Below are 25,779 nucleotides of genomic sequence, written 5' to 3'. Positions count from 1 at the left end.
CTGTGTAAGTTGTAGTATTCAGTGACAGGGTATCATGAATTCTTTGTACACATAATTCCATGTTGTGAAAACCTTTAGTAATATTTTTAATGCAAGTGGTCTTTTAAAAATGTATGTCATCTGCATATCCTGTGAAACTAGGGAAATTAAAAAGAAGGGTTGGAAGGAAGAGATGGGAAGAATGATGAGAGGGGTGATACTGATCAAGATGTATTGTAGGCCAAGCGCCAGTGGCTCACACCTGTAGTCCTAACTACTCAGGAGGCTGAGATCTGAGGATCATGCTTCAAAGCCAGCCTTGGCACAAAAGTCCGTGAGACTCTTATCTCCAATAAACCACCAGAAAACCACAAGTGGCACTGTGGCTCAAGTGGTAGAGCACTCACCTTGAGCTGAAGAGCAGAGGGACAGTGCCCAGGCTCAAAGTTCAAGCCCCACAACCAACCAACAACAACAACAAAAAGATGTATTGTACTTATAAACAGACACGTTGAGTGGTAACTCTATTGCACAACTACTTAAAGATAATAAAAAATATAATTTAAAAATTAATGCCATAAAAAGATGGTTGTTTTGAGACAGTCTTCCTATGTAGCCAGGTTGGCTTTGAATTTAAAATCTAAAATTAAAATACACACACACACACACACACACACACACACACACACTCACACACACACACACACACACACACACACACACACACACACACACACACACACACACACTGTTGTATCTCCAGGGCCTGGCTCAATGCTGGGCACATCTGTATTCTTGGCCCATGAATTAGGTGAGAATGAGCAACACAGTGAGCTCTGCTTGTCAGCTGGGTATGGATACCAGTTTTGTCAATACTGGGAACTGTGGGAAGCCCTGTATCTGAGACCTTTCATTTTCCTTCTCCAATATATCCCTGCAATAGAGGAGCTGAGATGTACTACCTGTAATTGCCAGGGGGCCCCAAAACATGGAAAATTATCTAATTGGGAATTTGCAAAATACTATCTGTACTTCAATTAGATATCTGAAATACTTCCTTTTTGTATAATATTTTTTGGTCTGTAACATCATTTTGGAAGCTCTCTGGAGGCAGGAACTGTAGCTTTTGTTTTTCCTTGTAGGCACATGAAATACACATGACCCTCATTTCTAAACTCAGGTCACTCAACTCTCAAGGTGCAATTTAGATTTCGGAGAGCCTTGTCCTGGGAACCTGATCATCCTATACTGGTTTTACTGGATAGTGGCTCTGTGGTACTGGTAAATGTTAGGAGTTTGCCCTCCTGGAACCTGGCCAGCTAGGTAATAGAAACACAGGCGAGGAAGCACTTAGGCTTCTTTTGACTTGCTACTGGAAGTAGACTGTTGCTGTAGTGGGTCCTCCCTTGACTTATGTGGAAAACCAGCTATCCTGTTGTTCTTCCTGTGCTCTTGTCCTGGGTCCTGGAGGAAAGGAGAAATATGAAGTAAACAATTCCCTTCCCTCAGAAACTGTAACCCACAATTTTCAGTGATGACTCCTTATGGAATTCTAGAAAAAAACTAAACTACCTTTCCCTGCCTTCTATCAAAGCTAGATGGCGGGGAGACTCTGGGGCTTACAACTGGTGACCCTGAGAAGTTGTTGTTCTGCTGCTGACATTTGTGAGAAAGAGTCTCCTTCAAGAGTTGTTGGTATGAGCTCCAAATTGGGTCATGAGATCCTAGATAGGAATTTATGGGAAGAAGAGAGGATCTAGCCAACATCTGTTACTATGTTTAAACAAGTTAATTTATTTATATTACTTGTCATCCAGTGTTACTCACTTATATTTAATTAACTCTTAGGCACACAGTGGAAAAATGAGGTTAATGTGGATTTTCCTGGGGTCACATTTCTTTACTCTGTATCCCTATCCTCTAGAATTTTCTCTCTGTTTCCTGGTGAGAAAGTAAGATAGAAATAGTTCAGGTATTTAAATGGAGTGTTCCATGTCTTCTCAACACATAACTTACAGCTGGTGTCCTTGTTATTAAAAAATGATCTTAAGTCATTATGCTTTATTATCTATCCTTAAAAGGACAGTGAGACATCCCTTTGATAGGTATCATGGTTAATGTTGTTCCTTTCTAAGAACAAAATATAGTTTCTGTGAGAACAGTAAGCTGAATTACTGTGGCACAAAGTCTTTTCTCAGATCTTAATAGAGTAAAATATACTCATCTATCATTTGTACACCACCTTATATTTGTACAATAATGCATAAAGTTCAGAAACTTCACTCCCAAGTTTTGTTTAAATATGAAAAATCCTAATAACGCTGCTTTTTTGCTTTTAATTATAGATAATTGTTTTTGCATTATTATAGTTAAGAAATAGGTTTATAAAATGTCTTATTTTTACTTAGGATGTTTTTTCAAGGAAAATACCCTATTAAAATGTTAGTAAGGTCAGTTAAGTTGATGTTAGGGAAATGAGCCCTAAGATATGTATTCAAATGTTTTTTTTTCTTTCATGCGATTGTTTCTAACACATTTATAAGATTATTTCTTTGTTACTTTATATGTTCTTCCCCTATGGTATAACCCCTGCTTTTATTGTATTTGATGTTGCTATAATTTGTGGAGGGGAAGGGAAAAAACAAATTGTTTAAATAGGGATACAGGTGGACCCATTGCAACAATGAGACGTACAAGTCGTTATGTCAAAAAAGAACTTTACAACTTTAGTGGGGGGGGGAGGAGGGTTGGGGGGGGATGGGGGAAGGATGGGATGAGAAGGGGAAACAAAGGAGGAGGCTACAATGCTCGATAAGAAATGTACTCATTATCTTGCCCATGTAATTGTAACCCCTCTGTACATTATTTTCACAGTAAAAAATAAATTTAAAAAAATGTTAGTAAGTAAGCTGAGTATGGTGGCACATGCCTCTAATCTCAGCACTCAGGAGGTAAAGGCAAGAGGACTGAAAGTTTGAGGCCAGCCTAGGTTACAAAGTATACACTGGCTAAAAATGTATGCCAAGAACTCAGTAGTAGAGTGTGTTTGTCTGGCCTATACAAAGTCCTAGATTTGCTTCCCCAACCCAAAAAGAATTGAACAAGTAAAGCAGCAAAATGTCCCATTTGGGGCTATTCTATGGGTCTATCTATCTTCCCCATCCGTTTAAAATGGCATTTTCTCATCCTTAGCATTGCTAAGCCACTCCATGGAAGTAGAATATGACTGTCAAGTGAATATAATCCATGTTAAGCACCACATACCATTTCATGAGTCTTTATCCTTAGAAAGAGAGGACATATCAAAGTAGAATATCTCACAAATGCATGTGAGAATTTCTCACAGACTAGATTCCCCCTTCCCCATTTTTGTTTTGGTACTATACAGTGACTCAGATGTAATAATGCTATGTAACTTGATGAGTAGAAACTCAATTCGTGTTTTCATGTTATGGGCTGGATATATTAGAGGTAACAAGTTTCTTGTCCTTGTATCAAGGTAAACCTTAAAAGGAAGAGAACCTCTTCCATTTTATTTTCTAGATACACTCTTAGAACTTGGCTATATACCCAAACATACCATATAACTTTACATTATTAGCTATATTAATATATTAATAGCTAAGGAACACAGCTATATTCTAAACATCAAGCTAATATAATTCATATTACCTCTGTTACCTCAGTGAATCCTCATAAGTGTGTTTTAAGGAAGGTAATATTGCCATTTTACAGATAAGAAACCCAGAGAACTGAAGGTTAGTAGCCAAGCTTACCCAGCTAGTTCTCATTCATTCATTGGTGATTCGTGAAGGGCTTGTTAAACAACTGTATATTGGCATTAAAGATACAGAGAGGATCGATGCAATCCTTGCTTCTAAAGAGCCCCTAATATGGGGGCCAGGCATGGTGGCACTTTCCTATAATCCTAGCAACATGGGAAGTGGAGGTAGGAGGATTGTGTTCTGAGGCTAACTTCAGATAAAAGTGAGACCCTGTCTGAAAAAAAATAGTGCAAAGCAAAAAGAACTAGGAGCATGGTTCAAGGGGTAGAGTGCTTACCTAACAAGCACAAGGCCCTGAAGTAAAACCCCAGTACCATGCTTCCCACCTCCTGACCCCCCCCCCAAAAAAAAGAAGAAAGAAGGGAGGAGGAAGACGAGGAGGCAGTATGTGCTGCTGTTACAGTCTGGAGTTAATGACTGCCCTGGAACAGTATATCATTGCAAAGGTAAAGGAACCCGGACTAGAGAGTAGCCAAAATTATTTGATCAAGATTAATGAAATACATAAATGTGAGCAACAATACATTGATGGGAAGAAGTGTCCCAGAAAAGCACTTTTACAAACAGTATGTAGGACCCTTGGAAAGTACTAATTTACAATTAAGTTCTTTGATGACACAGACCATTGCTCAGAAATTTCTTCCCAGGGAAATCTAAAAATATCATATCGCTTTTTATGATGGATAGTTCCAAAAAGGGTTAAAGTTAGCTTTTCTGGGACACATATTGGGAAAAAAAGCTGACCATGATTTCAAAGAGATTTTTTAGGACAGAATTCCAATTACAGTGAAGTAATTTCCCTTTCTAGCTTACTAAGCTCTATATCAGACTAATGCAGTTTCAAGATCCATATCCCTTCTCTCCTTATTTCAACAGCTATTTTGAATATGAAAATCTTATGTCAAAACTTAGCTGAAGCCTTCATCAGGCTTTTGAAAGGCTAAGTAAGAATTCTGTTTCTAGGAATAAAAAGATTTGGATCAGAAAGATTCTTTGCTGGATGGAGTCCCTTTTTGGTTGGTAGTTCAAGCAGTCTTTAATCATATTTTTGTTGATTATTTATTAGTTTCCCTGGGATATCAAAGACTCGGTAACTTAGACTGTGTTTTCCTTAAGATATTTTATGAATCTGAATCCACAATAAAGAAATAATGTAAATATATTTCCTTTGCCTTATCAGGACTAATTGGGAATTCAAATACCTTTCTCTAGTCAGTGTCCCACATGGAAATAAATGCTAAATGACCCAACTGGCCCAATTGTACCAACCACGCTTTCTGCTGCTAGTAGATAGAGTGCTTTGTCAGTAAATTACAACTGTAGAGAACTAGAACTAATTTAAGTGAAAGGGTAGGCTCCAAGCCAGCTGCTTGGGTAAAGCCACACTGAACCAACTGGGGTATTGATGAAACTTAATATATGTGTGTTCTAGTCATCATCTTAGAGTATGTGTAATGCAAGCCAATGGTGTTTGTCATTGTGAGTAGTGTGAAGGCAGCCTTCCATCCTCAGCTGTGGGGCTGCCAGGTTCAGACAGCTTTGGTCAATATTGGGCTTGTTATGGGGGAGAAAGGTTTTGGTTAATTTCCTAATAGGGGTAAGGGGTTTTAAGAAATGTGTTTACTTATATAATGCCTCCTGCCCAAGTGAAATAAGAAGATATTCAGAAACAAATCTGCTAAGTTAAATACAAAGGAAATATAATGCATTCCATGCCTTTGAGGTTAGTATGGTTTGTGGAGTTACAAGATGTATGTAATGAAAATTTTGGAAATAATTCCAGTTGTCTCTTTCCAGCTATGTAGCAGAGACAGCAGACCCCAGTGGTGAAGAGCACACCTCTGGAACCAGAAGTAGACTTCAAAACCCTCACTGTCACTTATAGGCAAGAGAACCATGCAGCAAGTGATTAGCCCCTCTCAGTTTATGTTACTGTTTGAAGATAAAGCAATACCTGAACCTGAGTAGACACTTAACAAATGGAGGTTCCTAGTTCCCACCCTTGAAATCCATGTCTAGACTTGATGCATTGAGTATGTGGAAGCTAATTTAGGTTTCTGACTGGTAATAGTGTCATGGTTAATAACTACTGATAATAGCACCAAAACACTCTACTGAAACACAGACTTCAAATGTGAATAATCCTGCCTTTTCTCTCATTAATCATTCAAACTCTTTTATTTGATATCTACCTAGCACTTACAGACTTGAGGACTTGAGCTGTGATGGTTTGTAATTGTACATTTTTTTTCTACTTCGAGGATAAATTTCCTTCATACTTCCAAAGTATGTTCAATGGAACAGTGGTTCTATGAGCTAATCCAGTGTCATTTGGGCAATAGAAAGTGTTCTATATCCTCTCCTTGCAAATTCATGAAACTTTTTTTTTTTTTTTTTTTTTTTGGTCAGTTGTGAGGCTTGATCTTGAGACCTGGGCACTGTCCCTCAGTCTTTTGCTCAAGGCTAGCACTAAACTACTTTGAGCCACAGTGCCACTTCTGGTTTTCTGGTAGTTAATTGGAGATAGGAGTCTCATGGGCTTTTCTCTTTGAACTGCAATCCTCAGATCTCACCCCTCCTGAGTAGCTAGGATTACAGGTGTGAGCCACCAGCACCTGGCTTCATGAAACCTTTTGTTAGAGTCCGTTGAAGGGTCAAAGGAAACACCATAGCTTAGAAAACTCCGGTTGATAAACATTATCTAAATTAATATTACCCAAATTTATCTGGCCAAAGAATTCACTATTTTCGTTTACTTAATGCACTTTTGTTAAGTTTAAATTTTAATTGTATTGTATTTAATGCACTTTTGATATGCACCTTGAGATGTTTAGCCCATTTAGAGAAATGCTGGATTTGCCAAGTTACCATTCTTGCTAGGAACTATTAAGTTCTTCCCCACCCTGCTGTCCACAGTAAAACTATCTTTACAAGCTCAGACTTTATTTTCAAGGAATCTAGCAACTGGAGTATAGTAGCTGCCAGCTTGTTGATAGCTACTAGTTGAGTGTAAGCTTTTTGAGGTGAGAGACTGTCATTGTATCCTACACAGCATCATTTAAGTGAGTCTTTATGTGAGGGGTGTAAGCAAATGTCATTAAATACTGCCAGATTTTTTTTATCACTATTATAACTGTGGTGGTTTCACTAAGTAATGAATGCCCCCAGGAAGAAATATTGCAGATGATAACAATGATGAATTTGAATAAAGGATATATGAATGTTTGGGAGATTCTTGCGACTGCACTGTGCATTTAAAATGATTTCCAGAATTGTGATGTAGCTCAGTGACAAAGTGCTTCCTAATACATGCTACATCCTAGGTTCGAGCCCCAGTACCAAAAAAGAAAAGACCAAAAAAAAATTTCCAAATTTTTAAAAATTGTTTTTAGCATATCACATTCTATTCCCAGATTATGTAAATGAACCTTAACTATTAATTTATTTGCATATATATTTGTAATTTTATATATAATGAAGCTACATGTATTTACATATAACAAATTATAGCGAGAGAAAGAGGGAGGGGGGAAGAAGAGGGAGAACACAAAGCTTAGCTGGCCAAGAGATAGGCAAAAAAAAAAAGAAAATTAGAAGACGTTCACAAACTGATTAAGAAGAAGCCATGAGAAATGTACTAGGAAGAGTGAGTGAGCAAAAAATCAGCAGGTTGAGGTTTCCCAAAGATCAGTACCTTATACGCATTCTAAAATGGTACATCTTCAGGGTCTTCTTCCCAGACTGTTTTCCAGACTGTCTTCCCAGTCTCCCACCAAGTTTTGTAGCTAGTGGGATCTGCCAGCACATACTGCTATTGCAAGCTGTCTGCTCCTCCACCACTACCCTTCCCCACCTGCCTCCAAGATACACATCTGGCTTTCTGCTTTGAACCCAGCCCAGTCATCTCTACTATCATATGGCTTCTTACATGACTCACATACCCACCCATATACCTCAGCTTAATGACAAGATTCAACTCGACCTTTCTTGGAAAAGGAGGAAATAGTACCCAAGTTGAAAGTTTAGCTGTAAAGCATTGTTTCCCACGCTCATCAGCATGCATGCCAGCAAGAACTTAAATCTATTTTTGAGTGTCACTGTGAACTTTGTGCCAACACTCAAAATTAGAGGAGTGTTAAGCTAATATATCCATCCTGTTAAGCATCAATAGCTCTAATATATCTTCTTGGTTATGGTAGAGTTAATTCTTCGACTTTGATACAATGTCTTCCCACTGTCCCCTCACATTTGTAAATCTTAGTGAAACATACATGGGAAATCAATATGGCATGTTCTAACCAGTTATAATCATCAAGGGAAGACCAGTCTAGCCTTTAAAGTCAGTCCTATTGACACCAAAACTTTACAATTAGTCCCTCTCACTCTTCCTCATCTCCTGCTTTTTATGAAGGCAAGCCATTCAGGACAATGAGTCACAGAATTTTAAATAACTTAATTCCTAGGTGTGTTTGGTATGGAAACAAAGATAACCCTGTTCAACAGTGAATTTGTGCCCCTGGGTGAATGGCCAGGTGTTCTTTCAACTGAACTGTGAGACTAATTTCTTCCTGGCCCCTGGAAACCAGCTGAAGCAGTGGGCCAGCTGGTATATCTTCAATCTTGCATACCAACATCTTTCTCTGATTCACAGATTTCCTCTATCCCCAGTACTTCCTCTGGTATGTACATCTCAACAGTAAGTGATATCTCCTATTGGATTTGGGCATTTTTAATTTGTGAGTCTTCTAGAAGGGAGGGGAGAGGAAGGAGGGTGGATAGCTACACTGGAATATTTCCAGAGGAAACTATACTTTTATATCATCCACCTCTAAGTCCTGAACACCTAATGACCTCTACATTCAGAAGGGTTGACATTGGAGAAATTAGGGTTGACAGTACTAACATGCTTTTTAATACTTACATGATGCACAGTTAAGCTGAGAGAAAACAAAATTAATTTATGTCCAGTTGTAATATTGGTAACTAAGAGCATAAACCAAGAAGCAGCTATGCAGAGTCTCAACTAGAAAGGAAATTTCTTTTGGAAAGTGTCTGAGTGCTTTGTGTTGTAAAGCATAGCTCTTTCATATTGACTGATTCATTTTCAATGATTTGAGATTTGGAGAGGCCCAATCAGAGACTTACCTGGTGAATGACAGAGTGAAGTTGAGTATGATAGAGCAGGAGCCTACTCCACACAGTTTGAAGATTCCTAGTTCATGCCCATAATTTATTTCCTCAAATAGCTGTAACATACAAAATTCTCCATGAATTAAGAAGGATATTTGAAAGTCATGGCGTCAAGGGCCTTCGGTCACTTGAAGCACATCCACTTTTAGCAATGTGTGGCTGTTGACAGAGAGGATTTCTAATGTAACTGGTATCCTCTCTTATGTGCAAATGCTTTATGAGATATGTGTTTTTCTTTGCTGATTATTTTACCCCAAAGTTTTGGGAAGAAGCTCTCTATCTGTTAAAAGAAGGATGAGCTGGACACCAATGGCTCACACCTGTGAGGATCACTGCTCAAAGCCAGCCTGGGAGTCTTGTGGACTCATAGCGCCAATGTAACTGTAGCTCCTCTGTGTAGCATCTTTACAATAAAGTAAAATAAAATAAAGATGCCAGAAGTGGAGCCATAGCCCTAGTGATACAGCACTAACCTTAAACAAAAAGCTCAGGGCCAGCATCCAAGCCCTGAGTTCAAGCTACAGGAACAGAACAAAATAAAATAAGGACTACAGCTCCCTAGCCAACATGACTTATACCACAAGGCATACTGAGATGCATCTCTGGTATTGTGAATGTGAGAATTGTGATGGAACTGAGGAATCCCCCTCCTCCCTCCACTGGAGAACCATTGTCATGCCATTTGTACCAGTCTAACATACATAGAGTATGTGCTATACAAGGCAGATTTTCAGGCCTTTTTAGATGGAGAAAAAGGTATCCTGGATACTTAACTTGCAGATTTCTTTGAATTAAACATTAGCTGCTATTTACTTATTACCCAAACACGTTTTATGTAAAATATTGCAAATCATCATGACATTTTCTGAAGGTGGTATGGCAACCTTTCCTCCTGAAGTAGTATAGCACACACACACACATAAGCAGAGTGGTCTGCCCACTTTGTATTGGTTGAAATAGTTGAAGTTTAGCCCTGGGAAGCTTTATTCAAGTGAACAGATAACAGTTTTCAAAAGTGAATTTCTTGTGGCTCTTACATAAAATAATAAGGCAATGCCTGTGACACAAATATCCATGATAGAATGGAATGGGACAAGAGCAGATGATTTAGATTAGCCTTGAAAAATAAGATTTACAAATTGAACGGCTTTGGTAAAAACTAACTTAACAAGTACTGGGAATGATGACTACAGAGTGAGTTTTACGGGTCTTTACCACATGATGACTTTGCTATAGGTTTCATCCTGACAATCTATGAAGTAGGTGCTTTTTTGAAAAAAAAATCATGTTTTCTTTTCTTTTATATTGTTTGGGGCCTTTAGGGTCTTTCTAGGTAGCCCAGGTTGGCCTCAACCTCATGATTCCCTTGTTTCAGCCTCCCACATGCTCAGATGACAGATGTGTGCTACCTATGCCTAAGAAATGTTCCTATTTGTCGGATGGGAAAATAGGGTTTCATAAAGTGACTGACAAGAGACAGACAGTCTCCTGCAAGTGAGGGAAATGGTATTTGAGCCTACATGATCTGACTGATGCTCTTGGCCAGTTTTTCTATTTAGTCTATGTGTCATCTCAGCCCATAGAAGCACTCACCAGCTAAAAGCCAGAAGACACATCTGGCTTTAGGAAGCAAGAGTAGCTCTTGAACATTTACCATGTGTTAGAATTACTTTACTCGCCTTTATTTTTCCCTTCATTTAATCCTCAAAACAATTCCATGAGGCAGGCAGGTGGCAGTTACTGTCCCCATTTTATGTTTAAGGAAATAGAAATTAAGGTTCAGAGTTAGCACTATGCCCTAAATGTTAGAAGAGCTGTCATCTAAATCCAGGTAGTCTTGGACCAGCATTTTAAAACTTAGATGTTGCATTAAAATAATGAAGACTTAAAATCTCTTGAAAATAAAACAAGCAAAAGACAGGAGAGTAGTCAAGGACCCCTTCAATTTAACACTAATCACTTGGCAACAAAGAGAAGCTACCTATTATACTGTTTCATACCTAGTTGCCCTACCCCTCCCTCACACAAGGTGCTCAGTGCTTGGTTGGTTGCCTGACTTTGGGTCATTGAATTTTGCATTGAATCCCACTCTAAAGTCACCTTCATGCCAGAAGCTGCCTCTGCAGAAAGCTGAATGTCTGCATGTTTTATTATACCACAAGTGTTTCATCTTCTCTGAAAGCATTCACGCAAAGTCACAATAAACTCTCTGCTGCTCCTCCCTGTCCTCTTCCTCCAAAGAATGACAGCTGTAGATCTGGCATTTGTACCCATCCAGGTGAGAACATTTGAGGTGTACCCTCTTCCTGGTTTTACCCCTCTTCCTGGTTGATGGAATTCTGATATTCTGGTATTGGCAACAACCGAGGTGATGAAAGCATGGTAAGGCTTTGCCACAGCTTTTGTAGACTGTTGGAGACAGAGAAACACACAGCTTCTGTACATGCCAGGACAAAATACAACTATAACATCCAGAAATAGAAAAGCAGATATTGGCAGGTACATGCCTCTTTGGACTAGAGATTTATATGTTTTAAAAAAGGCGTTTCTAAGAATCTAGCTTGATTGTTTGTTCCATGTTGGGTCAAACCCAGGCATTTCTGGTAAGATAATGAGGGCCATTCACCCAAGGGTAATCCTTTCAGGGATTTTGATGATGCAGTAAATCATGAGTGTAAAGCCTGAGTGGTTTATGCCATTAAAACCTCAAGATAGAATTAGACTTGTAATCACCACTTGCCCATGTTTTGTCATTTATGATAATTATAGTAGTAATAATCCATGTATTGTTGGAAAGTAGCAGTCAGAAACATCCATCAATTTTTTATCGACACCAAATCAAGTTGATACTTCATCTTTGCTGCAAAAATGTAGATTGCACCAATTAGTCTAAAGAAATTGGGCAGTCATTAGCAATGAAACAAGCAGTTAATCTACAGAACATTTCTGGTCTCTCTGATGCCAACAATCTCTCTTAATTATGTGGACTATCAGGAGCTTTTCTGAGACTCTGTCAACAGTGGAGCATTGTTGGCTTCAATTAGAAGAAACACCTATGTCCCTGCTTTTATTTAGAAGAATTCACTAACACCTTCCAGACCCCACCTTGTACCCTTCTGCACTTCCAGGTAAATTTATTCTGAAGCAGAATGCTTGAATCAAGGCAGCTGGCATTTTCTTCTCTTTCCTAGAAAAAGAATTTCCCCAATGGGCTGCTTTGAGTGATAGTATTGATAGTGATAGTGAGCACATCACCTCATATATGTTAACTATTTTTATTCACCTTACTCAAACCACAGAATAATCATCTCCTTATTTTAAAAAAAGCAAGGAAAGAAAGAAAAGTCAGGGTTTAAAAGAATAATCCAAATAGTTGTGGAGAAATTCTAGTGTTAATGAGCTTTCTACATCTGCCTCAAGTCTTTTCCCCAGGCTAGCCTGGTTTTCCTCCCTAGATATTTTCAATCAGTCTTGCCCTCAAATTGTTCTAAGCAGCTAAGTAGTGTGGGGGAAAATTTCAAGTAGATGTAGTTTTCTCTTTAAGAGATTTGGAAATGAAAGAAAAGAAAAAAGGAACTCACCCTCAGTCTCCTGCCCTCAATACCATGTCTGTAAACACTGATGGGTATTTTTCCAGGCAAAAACAAACATTTATTAATAGGTTTGGGGATATGGTTGTTGTTGTTATAGAATTGTATTGTCACATACACATTTTCATTCTTTAACAGTTTTAATCATAATTAGTAATGGATGCATAATTATCAAATGCATAGATTGCTTCTCAGAGATAAATTGCCCAGGCTGAAATGTTGGGTCGTAATTCATAAACTTATTTATAATTCTTTGTTTAAAATATGTTTTAATAAGTGTTTTATTGTGAAAATACTCTACAGAGGGGTTACAGTTACATGAACAAAGTCATGAGTACATTTCCTATCAAGCATTGTTACCTCCTCCTTTGTTTTTCCCACATCCTCTCTTCCCTCCCACCTCCACAACTACTCTCCCCTCTCCCTCCCCCCTCCCAAATTGTAAAGTTTGTTTTTTCAACACAGTGTCTTGTGCATCTCATTGTTAAAATGGGTCAACCTATATCCCTATTTAAGCATTTTGTTTTTTTCCTTTCCCTCCCCAAGTTAGAGAGGTGTATATACAAGATGCAAGGCACAGACATCACATACTGTGAAAACAGTGGTTATACTGTGGGGGAGGAACATACAAAATCACATGGTACATTATATGTTAGGAACAATAGCAAGAAAGAAAAAAACACTTTTGTCCCTATCTTGAGGTTCATTTCAGTTAACATCATCTTATCTGGTCATATGTACATAGCTTTTGACCTAGAGCTCCCCTATGACCCAGCAATCCCACTTTTGGGCATTTACCCAAATGATCACAAACAAGACCATACAAAAGCCACCAGCACAACTATGTTTATTGCAGCATTATTTACCATAGCTAAGATAGGAAACCAACCCAGATGCCCCTTAGTAGATGAATGATTCAAGAAAATGTGATATATATATATATGTATATGTATATAGATATAGATGCACATACACACATGTACACACACACACACACACACACACACACACACAATGGAATCAGAAAGAATGACATCACCCCATTTGTTAGGAAATGGAAAGACTTGGAAAAAATTATAATAAGTGAAGTAAGCCAGGCCCAAAGAAGCATAGGTCCCATGGTTTCCCTTATTTGCAATAACTAGTATATGTCTGGGATAAGCAGAAATGGTGAAACATTATTTATAATAAATAATAAATTATTTATAATTCTTAATGCATATTTATGAACTAACCAAATAAGATTGTACTAGTTTTTTAAACAGGATTCCATGCAGATAACATTTTTATTGAGTGTGTTTAAATTCAGTTGTTTTTCCTTCTCATAGTAAGGCTAAAAATGTTAATCTTCTATAATGGACATCAGCTCAAACCAAAGCAATAGTATCTCATATTACAAGAAGTCCAGAAGTAGGTCAGCTCAAGGCCCAATGATGTCATTGATCGCTTGAGTTCATCAAGCCTGCTTCCTATCACCTTTGCTTCATGCTGACTGTCTTCCTTTTTCCAAAATTACAGTAGCTCTCTGAGTTTTACTTCCAGATTTAGAAAAACAGAGATGGAACGAGATCAGCTTTTATACCATCTCCTTCTTAAGAGTGAGGAAATCGCTCATAGAATCTGGCCTCACTACCCAGATCTGAGTCTTCTGTTAGTGCTTATAGCAAAGATCATCAAAGGAGAGGAAGCCCCATTATTGGCTTACCAACTGAGATTTACTTCAGAAGTGGTAATAGAGTCAGCTTCCTCTGTGTATCAAATCTTAAATAAAAAAATGGGAGTTTTATTAGCAAGGACAAAAGAGGAAATGGTTATTGGGAAAGTAACCAACAGTGCCTCCCAACACACCATGATTTTCTTTTTCAGTCTCTGACTACTCTTAGAAGCAAGTACAATTCTTATTTAAGGTTTATGTGCAAAATCTGTTGACAGATCTTCCCAGAACTGGGCTTTGTCCTTCATAGTAGGTCTTTCTGGCCAATGGCCATGCTCCATATTGCCTTTATCTCATCCTAATAACTTACCTTAATGTTGGGCCCTTAAGTCAGATAGAAAGCAGGGTAGGTCTCCTAGGAGAAAGAAGTTGGAACACTGGCTTTCTTCCTAGAGGATTTTACATGGGTATGGGGGTATGATGTCCAGTATTATAGCCCTGTTCAGGATTTCCACCATGATAAAGGTTTGCAGCCTGCTAGAAAGCACAGCTTTCCAGGCTGGATGGCTCCTGCTCTGACGTCTTCTCCCACTGCACAACTCAGGGTATGAGCATACCACTGATCATTAGCACCACCAGCAAAAGGCCAGGAAAGAAGGGGAGGGAAGATTGAGAAAATCATAGCAACTACTTTTTAATTTATCCCATTGAAGAAATAGCGGAAATCATCACCTGAAGAGATATTGGAAAATTACCTGGTATATTTCTATACTTAGTTTCCCACAATTGAACAGATTTTTAGGATTGTTGCAGTTTAGCTTAAAAATCACAACAAAAGGCAATAACAAAAGAAAAATGTGTTCCATCGATTCAATAAACCAGCCTATATACTCTACTATACTCTATCCTGCTGAAATTCAATATTGCTTTGCATTTTATAGACATGGTTGTATTATTTAGGTATAGATGTTATCTCTGTAGGATTGTCTGGGTTATTTTAATGCCAGGCCTGGGGCTTGAACTCAGGGCCTGGACACTGTCCTGAGCTCTTGTGTTCAAGGGTAGTGCTCTACCTGTTGAGCCACATCTTTACTACTTTTGAATAGTTAATTAGAGATAAGAGTCTCCTGGACTTTCCTGCTCTGGCTGGCCTTGAATTATCATCCTCTGAGCTCATCCTCCTAAGCAGCTAGGATGACATGCATGAACCACCAGCACCCAGCAGATTGTCTAATTTATAACAATTACCTGGCTTTAGCACTATCCATGGATTTGGGGATGCTGCTGCTTAGACCTGCACCTGGATGGATGAGAACTGAAAATATACCCATTTGTTGACTCCATGGAAAGTCAACAACACTCCTGTTGTTGAGAGAGAGGGGGAGGGGGAGAGGGACAGACAGACAGACAGACAGACACAGAGAGACAGAAATGGAAGGAAGAGAATCACATATTATACCTGTACTCTTGCACTTTCTGTTTTACAGTTTCATAAGGATTTTTACAACATAATTACATACTCTAATTATGAGATTACATACATTTCCACCACTTATATAATCAAGTGCAATTAGACTGACTACTTGAATAGACATGGTTAAAAATTATACCAACAAATGCTATTTCAGAAAGGCTTTTGGAGTATATGTCCCACAGACCCCCACAAGAGGTGGATTGAGATGATTATAATAGCTGTCAAGTAGGTTATATATAGCACCAAGAATGACTTGTGCAGTTTTGGAAGATTCGGGGCTGGGGGGGTGGGTACTTAGGGTCTGGACCTTGCTTGACAAGATACTGTTTTTCAAATCATAGCTTACATTTTTGCCTGAGCCTACCTTGGACCATGATCCTTCTACTTCAGCCTCCCTAGTATCTGGGATCGCAGGTATGTCCCACCATGCCCCATTTGTCGAGATAGGCTCTTGCTAACTTTTGCCTGGACTGGCCTTGAATGACCCACAGCCCCTAACCCTGGAAAACTGATCTTTTAAAAACTATTTTTGTTGGGTGCTCATACCTGTAATCCTAGATACTCAGGAGGCTAAGATCTGAGGGTCAGAGTTCAAAGCCAGCCTGGGCAGGAAAGTCTGTGAGACTCTTATCTCCAATTAACTATCCATCAGAAATGATGCTGTGGCTCTAAGTGGTAGAGTGCTAGCTAACCTTGAGTAAAAGAGCTCAAGGACAGTGTCCAGGAGTTCAAGCTCCACATCTGACAAAAAACAAAAACAATTTTCGCACATTGCACTCATTGTGGCCTTAGATCATAGCTAAGGAGCAGGTAGAATTCCAATTTTGTCTTCCCCAACTCCACCTTCTTTTCCTACTTCATTCTGTACTTCCTCACCTCTCCTATCTGTCCAGTTTTCCTCCTCCTCCCCCTCCTCTTGTAAGAGGTTTTGTAAGAGCTGGGAGGGTTTTGAATGATAAACAATGAGGAAAAATGGATTCACTAAAGTAATCCATGGATCAAATTATTTGAAGGCAGCTCCCTCAGAAAAGTTAATGTGATCCGTAAAAATCATCTAAGCGCTTAGAGGGCAGGCTAGACATGTAGTTAAGTCTTATTAATTCCATAACCTTTAGGAACATTTTTAATCTATTACTATTGCTATATGGGAGGGCAAAAAGAGAAATGAAAATAATCCGAAAATACAAGATATATAAAAATATGGTATTGTAGATCAGAAACCAAGTGCTAGTTTGCTATAATTTTATCATTCAGCACTAAAACAAATATCCCCAAAAGGGTATTCTCCTAGTCAACATCTTTTCCCTGAGTATTTTAAACAGATTTTAAAGTTAAATTTAACAAAATGTTTTAAGATAGATTTGTAAAGTTACTTATCTGTGGGTTGCTTTTACATCTGTCAGATTTGTCCATTACTTTCCAGTTCTTCATCTATGGAGTTTTACTTATTGAAAGGGAAAAGAATAATCCACCAGGTTCCTAATCACCTGCCTGAAGTGTACAGTTGAGAGCAGTGTTCAGATTCGTTAGTTGTGTTCTGAGGACAGTGTTTCTTAGGTGTGCTGCTCACAGCCCATATGGAGCAAATTAGAGAGTGAAGGAATGGTGCTGCCCCTGGTTCTGATTGGTTACGGTAGTATTTAAAAAAAAAACCCACAAAACAAAAAATGAGGCTTGCCCTGCTTTAGAGAAGAAAGATGGATAAAATGCTCTTTGAACACTCTGGTCTTTTTTTTTTTTTTAATGTCAGTACAGAAGGGTTGCATTTATATTTGGCTTTGCAGACCTGTCTCTTGACCTTCTAATTACTTTATTTGAAACAGCACTGAGGGTATAATAAACCTGGAGGTTGCTGCTCCTTTGCTTTATCATAAATTAAAGCTGCTGGTTTGTTGAGGTGAAAGTGGAGGCAGAATGTTCATTACTGCTCAAGTGACGGCTTGTCAATAGCAGTGCTTTTTAGTTTGTTCTAGTCAGCACTTGCTGTGCATTTTGTTGGACCACTGGGAAATAAATACAACAAGATTATACATTTGGAATACCACAAGAGTTCGGGGAAAAAAAACACAAATGATAAATTATACACTTGGTAGAAAGTGACATGCTATCTTGTGCTATTAACAACCAAAGATAATTGCAACGAATTGTAATTGCAGTTTGGAACTTACAGTACAGTGTGTCCAACATCAATCTTAATAGTGAACAAAGCAATTTATATTAAAACTTAATTCGCTTGGTAACTTTCTGCTGTATACACGGGAGCTAACAGATGTAGCTTTTCAGAAAGTTCAAAGGCATTTGAAACGTGGAAAGAAATGCTAATGCAGTAAGCCTTGGAGAAATATTGCATTACTACTTGTAATGAAAACAAATGTATGTCATTATCTCCCAGTTTGTGTTTATTTAATAAAAGATGCAGTTTGCACATTGGTGGATTCAGTGTGTGTTTCTGAATGAGTATGGAATGATATTATATCTGGAATCAAGGGCCAACCAGACCTAGCAATTATGCATCTTCTGTAAGTCATCTGTAAGTATACTATTTTAGCAGTGTGTACCTTAATGCTTCACTGGGTTTTGTATGAGGCGTAACAGCAAACTGGGGTAACTTTATTCATGACTTTCCTTAGATTGGATGTCTTTGAAGCAAGAAAGGGAGATCTCCTGGAATTACTTAAGAGAACAAGCATATTTGTTTTGTGAGTTTGACTGATGGCCAGTAGAGCAGTTGACTGAAATCTCTAAACTGATTAGGGTTTTCGTTCAAATAATCTTCTACCTTTTTCATTAATTTATTCCTTAATGCTATTTTGCAGCTCTTCTGCCAAGGATAATAATCTCACACTCTCTGACCTCCGTGAGTGGATGACCTGGAGCCCATAACTAATCTTATTTACTTTCCTGACCAGCCGAACTTCATTTACCCTGCTGGATAAAGAGTCTTGCGTTGCTAAGCTTTCCTTCCTTCCCTGTAGTGAAGGGCGAAAGACAGGCTTCCCCAGTCTACTTCCAGATGCACCCTGGGCCCGTGGAAACTTTGAGCTATTCCTCTTCTTTCTGAAAGCATCTTCCCCTCTTTATTCCATCTTTTTTGAAAATATGAAAACAATGGAGGAAAAAGAAGATGAGATGTGGGATTTATTCACATCCTGCTCTCTGGATTTCTTTTTGGAGGTTAATTTCCAAACATTGTCCCTGTGCATACATAGTTTAATCTAGGTATAACAGTTGAATGCACATAATCTTGTATTTTGCTTTTTTATTTAAAGCCAACATGTTTCCCATGATGTTTCAGAATGTAGTCTTTATGCATGTCAATGACTGAGTAATAACCTATAAGATACACACACATACATACGTATATACATATATATTGCATTTTATCTCGTTCCTTCTTATTACTGTGAAGTTATGCATTTCTACTTGTTTTTTATATGATAAAGATGCTGCAGTCAAGATGCTGCAGTTTTTGTCATTTATATTGTTCATTCTGAATAAATTGCTTTAAATTGAATTATTAAAAGGTACAAACATTCATGTAATTCTTGCTGGGTACCACCAATGTTCATCCCTAGACTGGGTATAGTACTTCATATTGCCACTAGCAGTGCCTGAGTAAAGTTCTATTCCATATCTTCCAACTAGATGGCATTGGGTGAATTCTCCCTTCCTCAGTTCACCTATCAGGATAAAGGGGTTAATAGTAGTGCTTACTCCTAATAAAAATAAAATAATGTTTACTTCATAGGCTGTTATCCATATTATGTTGATTTATGTATTTTAATTGTGTAGGATAGAATCCATCACATAAGAAGCAATAAAGATGAACTATCATTACCAAATCTGAATTTTCTCCTGATTTGCTATATTCTTTTATTTAAGTTGCAGCTTCTAGGAGAAAGTTGTAGTCCAGTGGAGCCAAGTATTCAGTAAGCTCCATAATCAGCAACTTCTGTATTGGGTGAAATTTTTCAGGCCCTTAGACAATGAGTCATTAGGGAATCCTTTGCAGTAGAGAGTGTTCTGTGTACACGATGCAGGCTTTGGGATGACCCATTTCTTAATTTACAATAACACATAGCACTGACTCCAGCATCATCTAACTGGGTTTGAAGCCTTAATCACAATCTGTCAGTACCTATCTAGATCTCATGCCTGTTTGTCAGCTGAGGTGACAGTTCCCCTGAGATTCACACTATAGGGAAAGAAATGTTTCATAAGAAAGTTGGAGTGTGGGTACCAAAAGTAAGGGAAATGAAGGCAGGATATCTAAAATTAACAAAGGCATATTGAACCTCTTAAAGACTACTCTGAAACAAGATACACAGAACTTCTGAAATTATTACAGTAGAAAAACAAGCAACAGTTATAGATACCTGGAAGTATTTGGACCATTCAGAAGCCATAGCCTATGAGGATAAATCCCAAAGCTACTGTGATGAAACTGTAGATTCCTACATTGCTGGTGGCAATATAAACTCTCATTAGCCCTGGAAATAAATATTGGTTTATTTCTTATTAGTATGATATTGAAACTCACATAGCAGGCATTTTTTCCTGAAGAAATATCTCAATTTTCCAGGAACACAGTGACTAAAGCTACATAGAGATTTATTTTTCCTTCATCTGGCCGTACAGTATCACCTGTGTTCTTGGCTCCTGTGGTCTGCCTCCTCTGTCATAGTTTGGACATGGTTTCTAGTTTCAGGTTTACCTAGTAATCCCTGGAGAACTGCTGGAGCTTCTGGTATGTATCATCTACATTACAGGAAGAAGGAAGGAAGAGGGAAGGGGGAAATGTGTCTAGCATTTGAGCCCATCCCCATCCACTTTTTAGAAGGAACTTCCTTTGAAATCTTTGCCTACCTGTCTCCATCAAATGACTCCATTAGCCATAACCTCTAAGGAATACTTGTAGCTGGGTACATTGTTGCTCCTAGCCAGCACATATAGTATTCTGTGAGAGAGTGAGAAGAATTGCTATTAGAAGGCCTCCTGCAGACGCTGGCCCAGCCCCTTTGTCTGAAGTCAGCCCATTTTCAGCTCTGTGAACTCTCCTGGCAGCCCCTGATGTCAGCCAGTATTATAGACGAGAAGCCAGCAGAGTACAAATGAAGTGTTTTGCAGGGAAGAGAGAGAAGTAAGTGGATTGAACGATGAAACTTTAGGTCATTAAATAAAGTTCCAACATTTTCTTCTTGCCCAAAACATTTGCAACAAACTCTAGAGTAGGAACGGAAGGAAAATGTGCCACGCCATTTTTCTTGAGCCTTTTTGCAATGCAACAGGACAATCAATACAAATCTTTGCAGTAATCATATATTGATTTTCCTAGAATATAACTCCATTTAAAGCACTCTTATCCCCAAGAGTAGAAACATTGGAGGCTATCAAAGGAGGAAGTAGGTTTCCTTGACCTCGTCTGCAGCGCACAATTGATTAACAGAGAATAGTTATGGGAGCGCGAGAGAGACAGAGAGAAAGAAGAGAGAAGTCACCGAAAGGTTAATACCAGCTGGGAGAAACATGATTATAGGACATTAGGCTTTTTGTAAAATCAGAAGGTCAGGATAAGATAATGATACCACCAAAAATTACACAGTGTTTGGCATCCTGAGACTGTGCACCCCCCACCATGGCCCCAGCCCCTCAAAACAGCCAAATTTGGGAGGTTAACAGAGCTGTAAGTGAACATGAATGACTAAGTTTAAGTTCAGGGCTTATGGGCTGGCCTGATAAGGGAGTAAGTGAAACTGTTGTAGTTTTTCTGGAATGATGGTTGTGTACTAAAACTTACACAGAATTATATTGAAATATGATTCTTTGTTTCAGACAAAGCTAAAAGAAAAAGAGAAAAAGAAGCTGGAGTGTGGTTCAGTAGTAGAGCAAAGTGCTTAGCATGCACAAGTTCAATCCCAGTACCTAAAACAAGAGAAAAAGACTCTTAATTTTTATGCCTGTTCTTAACCAAAAGACTTTCTCCTCATCCCTTTACTCTCTAATTAAAAATTTTTAAGAATCTACCTCTGAAAAATCCCAGGAGTTCTGTGCACAGATGTCTTCATAGTGGAGACAAGAAGAATAATTGGATAGTAGTTTTGCACTGAGAAAGCATGTAAAATCTACTCCTCAGCCCCTGGCCTATGTAACTGGGATAGTGCCCAAACTGAGGAGGGTGCTTCCTGCAGCCATCTCAAGTTTGCATCTGTACCCTTGATGCAAAGACAGGAGAGCCCAGTGTCCTCTTGTTCATAGAATATTGTCTGCATATTTCTCTCCCTAAGTCCCTTTTGTGTCAAAACTGTGTTCTCACAAACAAGCTCTTCATTAAATTAAAAGGTGCATGTAGCCTCATTATCCTTCTCAATGTGCTATGCACAGTACTGTTTATTTTGCTAGCAAACTTCAGCAATTTGTATTTTGGGTGGGTTTTTTTGTTTGTTTTGTTTTGTTTTTTGCTTCAGGCAAAGCGACTAGTACACATTGTCAGATAAAGTATCTTATCTGTCAGCAGCACCCTTGTGAATTAATCATAACTCAATAGGCTTACTAATCAAGATTTGAGATGAATGTTTTGATAGAGCAATCAGATTTGTCTAATCTATCATTAGTTGACAGCCGCTGCGGGCTGAGTGCAAACTTGGCAATAGTAGACTTGTTTTGATCCTTTTGGCTGGGCCCACCAGTTGGGTTAGCTTCACTGATGGTAGCTTGTGGACCCAGGCGTGGTAACTAATTAAGTTATATTTCTCATTTTCCCCAATCTTCATCTCCCCCTCTACATACACACTGATTTCCAGAATGGACTCAGTAGGTATCCACTCTTGTGAACCTGCCCATGTGGTCAACCTAGAGAACCTAGAGTTGCTTTTGTCTCTTTCACCTGATAACAAAGGTTTGCCTAGCCAAGTGACAGCTCTCAAGGGGATCTATGGTGTCACTTGCAAATAGTGGTCAGAGAAAGAAGATAATCCTAATGCATTGTTAAATGTAACTGATTACAACTCTTGTCATGTCATGTGTCACTAAAAGCTGTACCCCATTTTAGTGAGGTGAACATTCCTGGAGATAATTGACAGCATAGCTTATCCATTGTTCAGTTTGACTAGATACATGAAAGCTTTTGTTGTAGATTGGTATTTAATATATAGTGTTTAATGTTGTGTAAAATCCCTAAATGATAATAAATTTTGCTGTGTTTGTTATAGGTGGTCATTAATACAAGACAAGATTCTTTTATGGGGGAATCTTTTACTAATTTTCCTTCTCTTGCATTATGACTAGGAAAAGATATTTTCTTATTGTAGAAAACTTGGAACATTCTAGGAAAGTCTAAAAACAACAGCTTAAATTTCCCGCAGTCTAATCACCTCATTAATTATATCATCTTACTAACATTAAATAAATAACAAAATTACCTTAATGAGTAATTGTTTGATGGTCCTCCTAGGAAATTAAATGTTGTTCTGTGTAGCAGTAGAAGGTAATCTACAGGAGTTGAGAAAGATCCTACTTTCCCTCAAGGTTTCTCTTTCTTGTGAGAAACGTGGAAATGACAACTTTTCAGTTTCACAGCCTTGTCACAATTCTCAGTAATTGAGGGCTAGCTGTACTTTGGGAGATTTGTAGCTTGGATGACTTAGACAAGAGTAGTGGAGAGTTACCTAATTAGACTCCAGGTGTAATTATGTAAGGCGTTCCAGGTAGCAGTGTGCTGTGTGTTAATTAACTTTCGTGCTGAATGTGCAAGAGCACCTGAACAAAGAACAATTCACGGAGGAAGAACAGCTTCCTCCCTTTGCTCTATCTTCAGGTTTTCTCCTACTAAAGTTACTTCTCATGTTCCTCTCTTTTGTAGTTGAGACAGGAGGTATAAGGGCAGACTGCTTTGCAAAAAAAGTTCATCCTTTGTCCCTATAACTCTCTTCCTGTTTTCTCCCATAGTCTTGCCACAATCTTTGGAATGATCTTTAATAAAATTAAATGTCTTTTGGTTTGTTAAATGCACATGATTTCTCATCCAGATGCTTTGTTCTTCATTAAACTCCAGAGATACCTTTCTGTGTGATAGGAGAATGTTTACTGAGCCACAGATCTAGCTAATATTCTATCAACAATTGTGCATCATAGACCTCTCCCACTGACCCCATTTCTGTCTCCAGATGACAACAAAAGGAAAGGCAGTAAGACCAAGTATATCCTTTCCTCTTGTAAGAAATGAATGGCGTCATTTCTGCTGGCCACTACTGTGCATTGCTGCCCAGATTCTTGACTAATACAAACTTTCTAAATCCATACAGTTGAAAATATTTCAAGTTGGAATTTCCAGCTCTCTCCTTGTTCTCAAATGAGCAAGTCTCATTGTGAGGTTCCTTTCTCCTTCCAATTCTATCTTCTTTAACATCTCCCTTCAGCTTCATTTTCCTACTCATAACATCTAGAATGACAAGCAGGTTCATACAAAACTGCTCAGGGACAGGTCCCAGGCCCTGAGTTCAAGCCCCACAACAGATAAAACAAAAAACCAAACCAGCTAAAAGCAGGGCTAGAGTGGTAGAGCATCACCTTAGCAAGCATGAGGACCTTAGTTCAAACTCCAGTACCACCAAATCTTTTTCTTCTCCTTCGCCATCTCCTTTCTTCTTCTCTTTCTCCTCCTCGATCTTGTCTCCTGCTTCTCCTCCTCCCTTTCCTTCTTCATCCTTCTTCTTCCTTTCTCCTCCTCATTCTTCTTCCTTTTCCTCTTCTTCCTCTTTCTCCTTCTCCTCCGTCTCCTCTTCCATTGTTGTAGAGAAAACAGTAATTGGGAACCATGTGACTGTATGGGTCAGATTCAGTGAGGGTGAAATATTGGACAGTGTCAGCTGGGTATCTAGTGAAAGTCAATCTCCATTATGTTCCTCAGACATTCATATGAACTTACCAGCTTTCATAATCAAAATCAGAGCAACTGATTTTGTTTTATCTTTTATTTTTGCAGTACTAGAGATTGAAGGGGGGGAGAGAGCTTCAGGCCTTGCTAGACAAACACTTAACTTGAGCTATGTTCTCACCCTCTTTTGTTTTTAAATTTTGTTTTTTTTTTTTAAGCTAGGCTTTTGTGCTAACTTTGTAGTGTTTATTCTAAAACTTTCAATCCTCCTATCTCTGCCTACTGAGTAGCCAGGATTATAGAATAGCAAGAGCAACTGATTTTGATCAAGCATTTTACTTTGCAAGATTATGTTTGATTCTCCTGGAATCCAAAGAAGTCTAAGATATAACCACTGTCCCAAGAGAGTTTAACATCTGTTTGGAAAATAGAACATAAAAACATAAAAAGTAAAACTCTACTAAAGTTTTTAAAGGACAACTCCAGACAACATTAGGGAAAAATATGTTATATAAGGGGCTAGGAAGATGGCTCAGTGGTAGAGCGCTTGCCTTGCAATGCATGAGGCCCTGGGTTCGATTCCCCAGCACCACATAAGCAAAAAGAAAAAAGCTGGAAGTGGCGCTGTGGCTCAAGTGGTAGAGCGCTAGCCTTGAGCTGAAGAGCTGAGGGACAGTGCCCAGGCCCAGAGTTCAGACCCCACAACCGGACCCAAAAAAAAAAAGAAAAGAAAAATATGTTATATAGCAATATGAAAATGCCAAATGATTTTTTAGAGATTTCTTTCTATCTTGCCAGGCACCGGTGGCTCACACCTGTAATCCTAGCTACTCAGGAGGCTGTGATCTGAGGATAACAGTTCAAAGCCAGCCTGGGCAGAAAAGTCTGTGAGACTCTTATCTCCAGTTAACTACCAGAAAACTGGAAGTGGCGCTGTGGCTCAAGTGCTGTCTCCTTGAGCTGAAGAGCCCAGAGACAACACCCAGGCTCAGAGTTTAAACCCCATAACTGACCCCTCCCCCCACCCCCTGCAATAAAGGTTTCTTTCTCTTTTTTTTTTTTTTTTTTTGTTAATTCCAGATTTTGAATTCAGAGCTTTGTGCTTATACCTAGGCAGATGTGTTACTGTTTGAGTCAAGACTTCAGCCCTTCCTCTCTATTCTGGTTTTTGTAGTAGGATCTTGATTTTTGGCCACTGGTCTGGAGTGCATCATCCTATTTATGCTTCTTAGAAA

The 25,779-nt window shown here is 38.7% G+C and overlaps 1 protein-coding gene across 3 annotated transcripts in view; it reads left to right on the top strand.

The window, feature by feature from the left end:
* The window catches only part of LOC138807197 (alpha-ketoglutarate-dependent dioxygenase FTO), a 385,313-nt gene that overhangs the window by 285,307 nt on the left and 74,227 nt on the right, over positions 1-25,779 (top strand). The window contains exon 9 of one of the 3 annotated variants that reach the window (XM_069992763.1): positions 18,489-18,650. The exons of the other annotated variants lie outside the window; for them this stretch is intronic. Within the exon in view, the coding sequence (XP_069848864.1) occupies positions 18,489-18,555 (67 nt within the window). The 3' untranslated portion in view covers positions 18,556-18,650. Of the gene's footprint in view, positions 1-18,488; positions 18,651-25,779 lie in introns of those variants that run through there. 3 annotated transcript variants of the gene reach the window in all.

Source organism: Dipodomys merriami, unplaced genomic scaffold (genome assembly GCF_024711535.1).
Source record: "Dipodomys merriami isolate MVZ:Mamm:240054 unplaced genomic scaffold, mDipMer1.0.p SCAF_415, whole genome shotgun sequence".
NCBI classification, from domain to species: domain Eukaryota; kingdom Metazoa; phylum Chordata; class Mammalia; order Rodentia; family Heteromyidae; genus Dipodomys; species Dipodomys merriami.
Note: the sequence above shows the minus strand (reverse complement) of the source record. Positions and strands in the feature narration are given on the sequence as shown.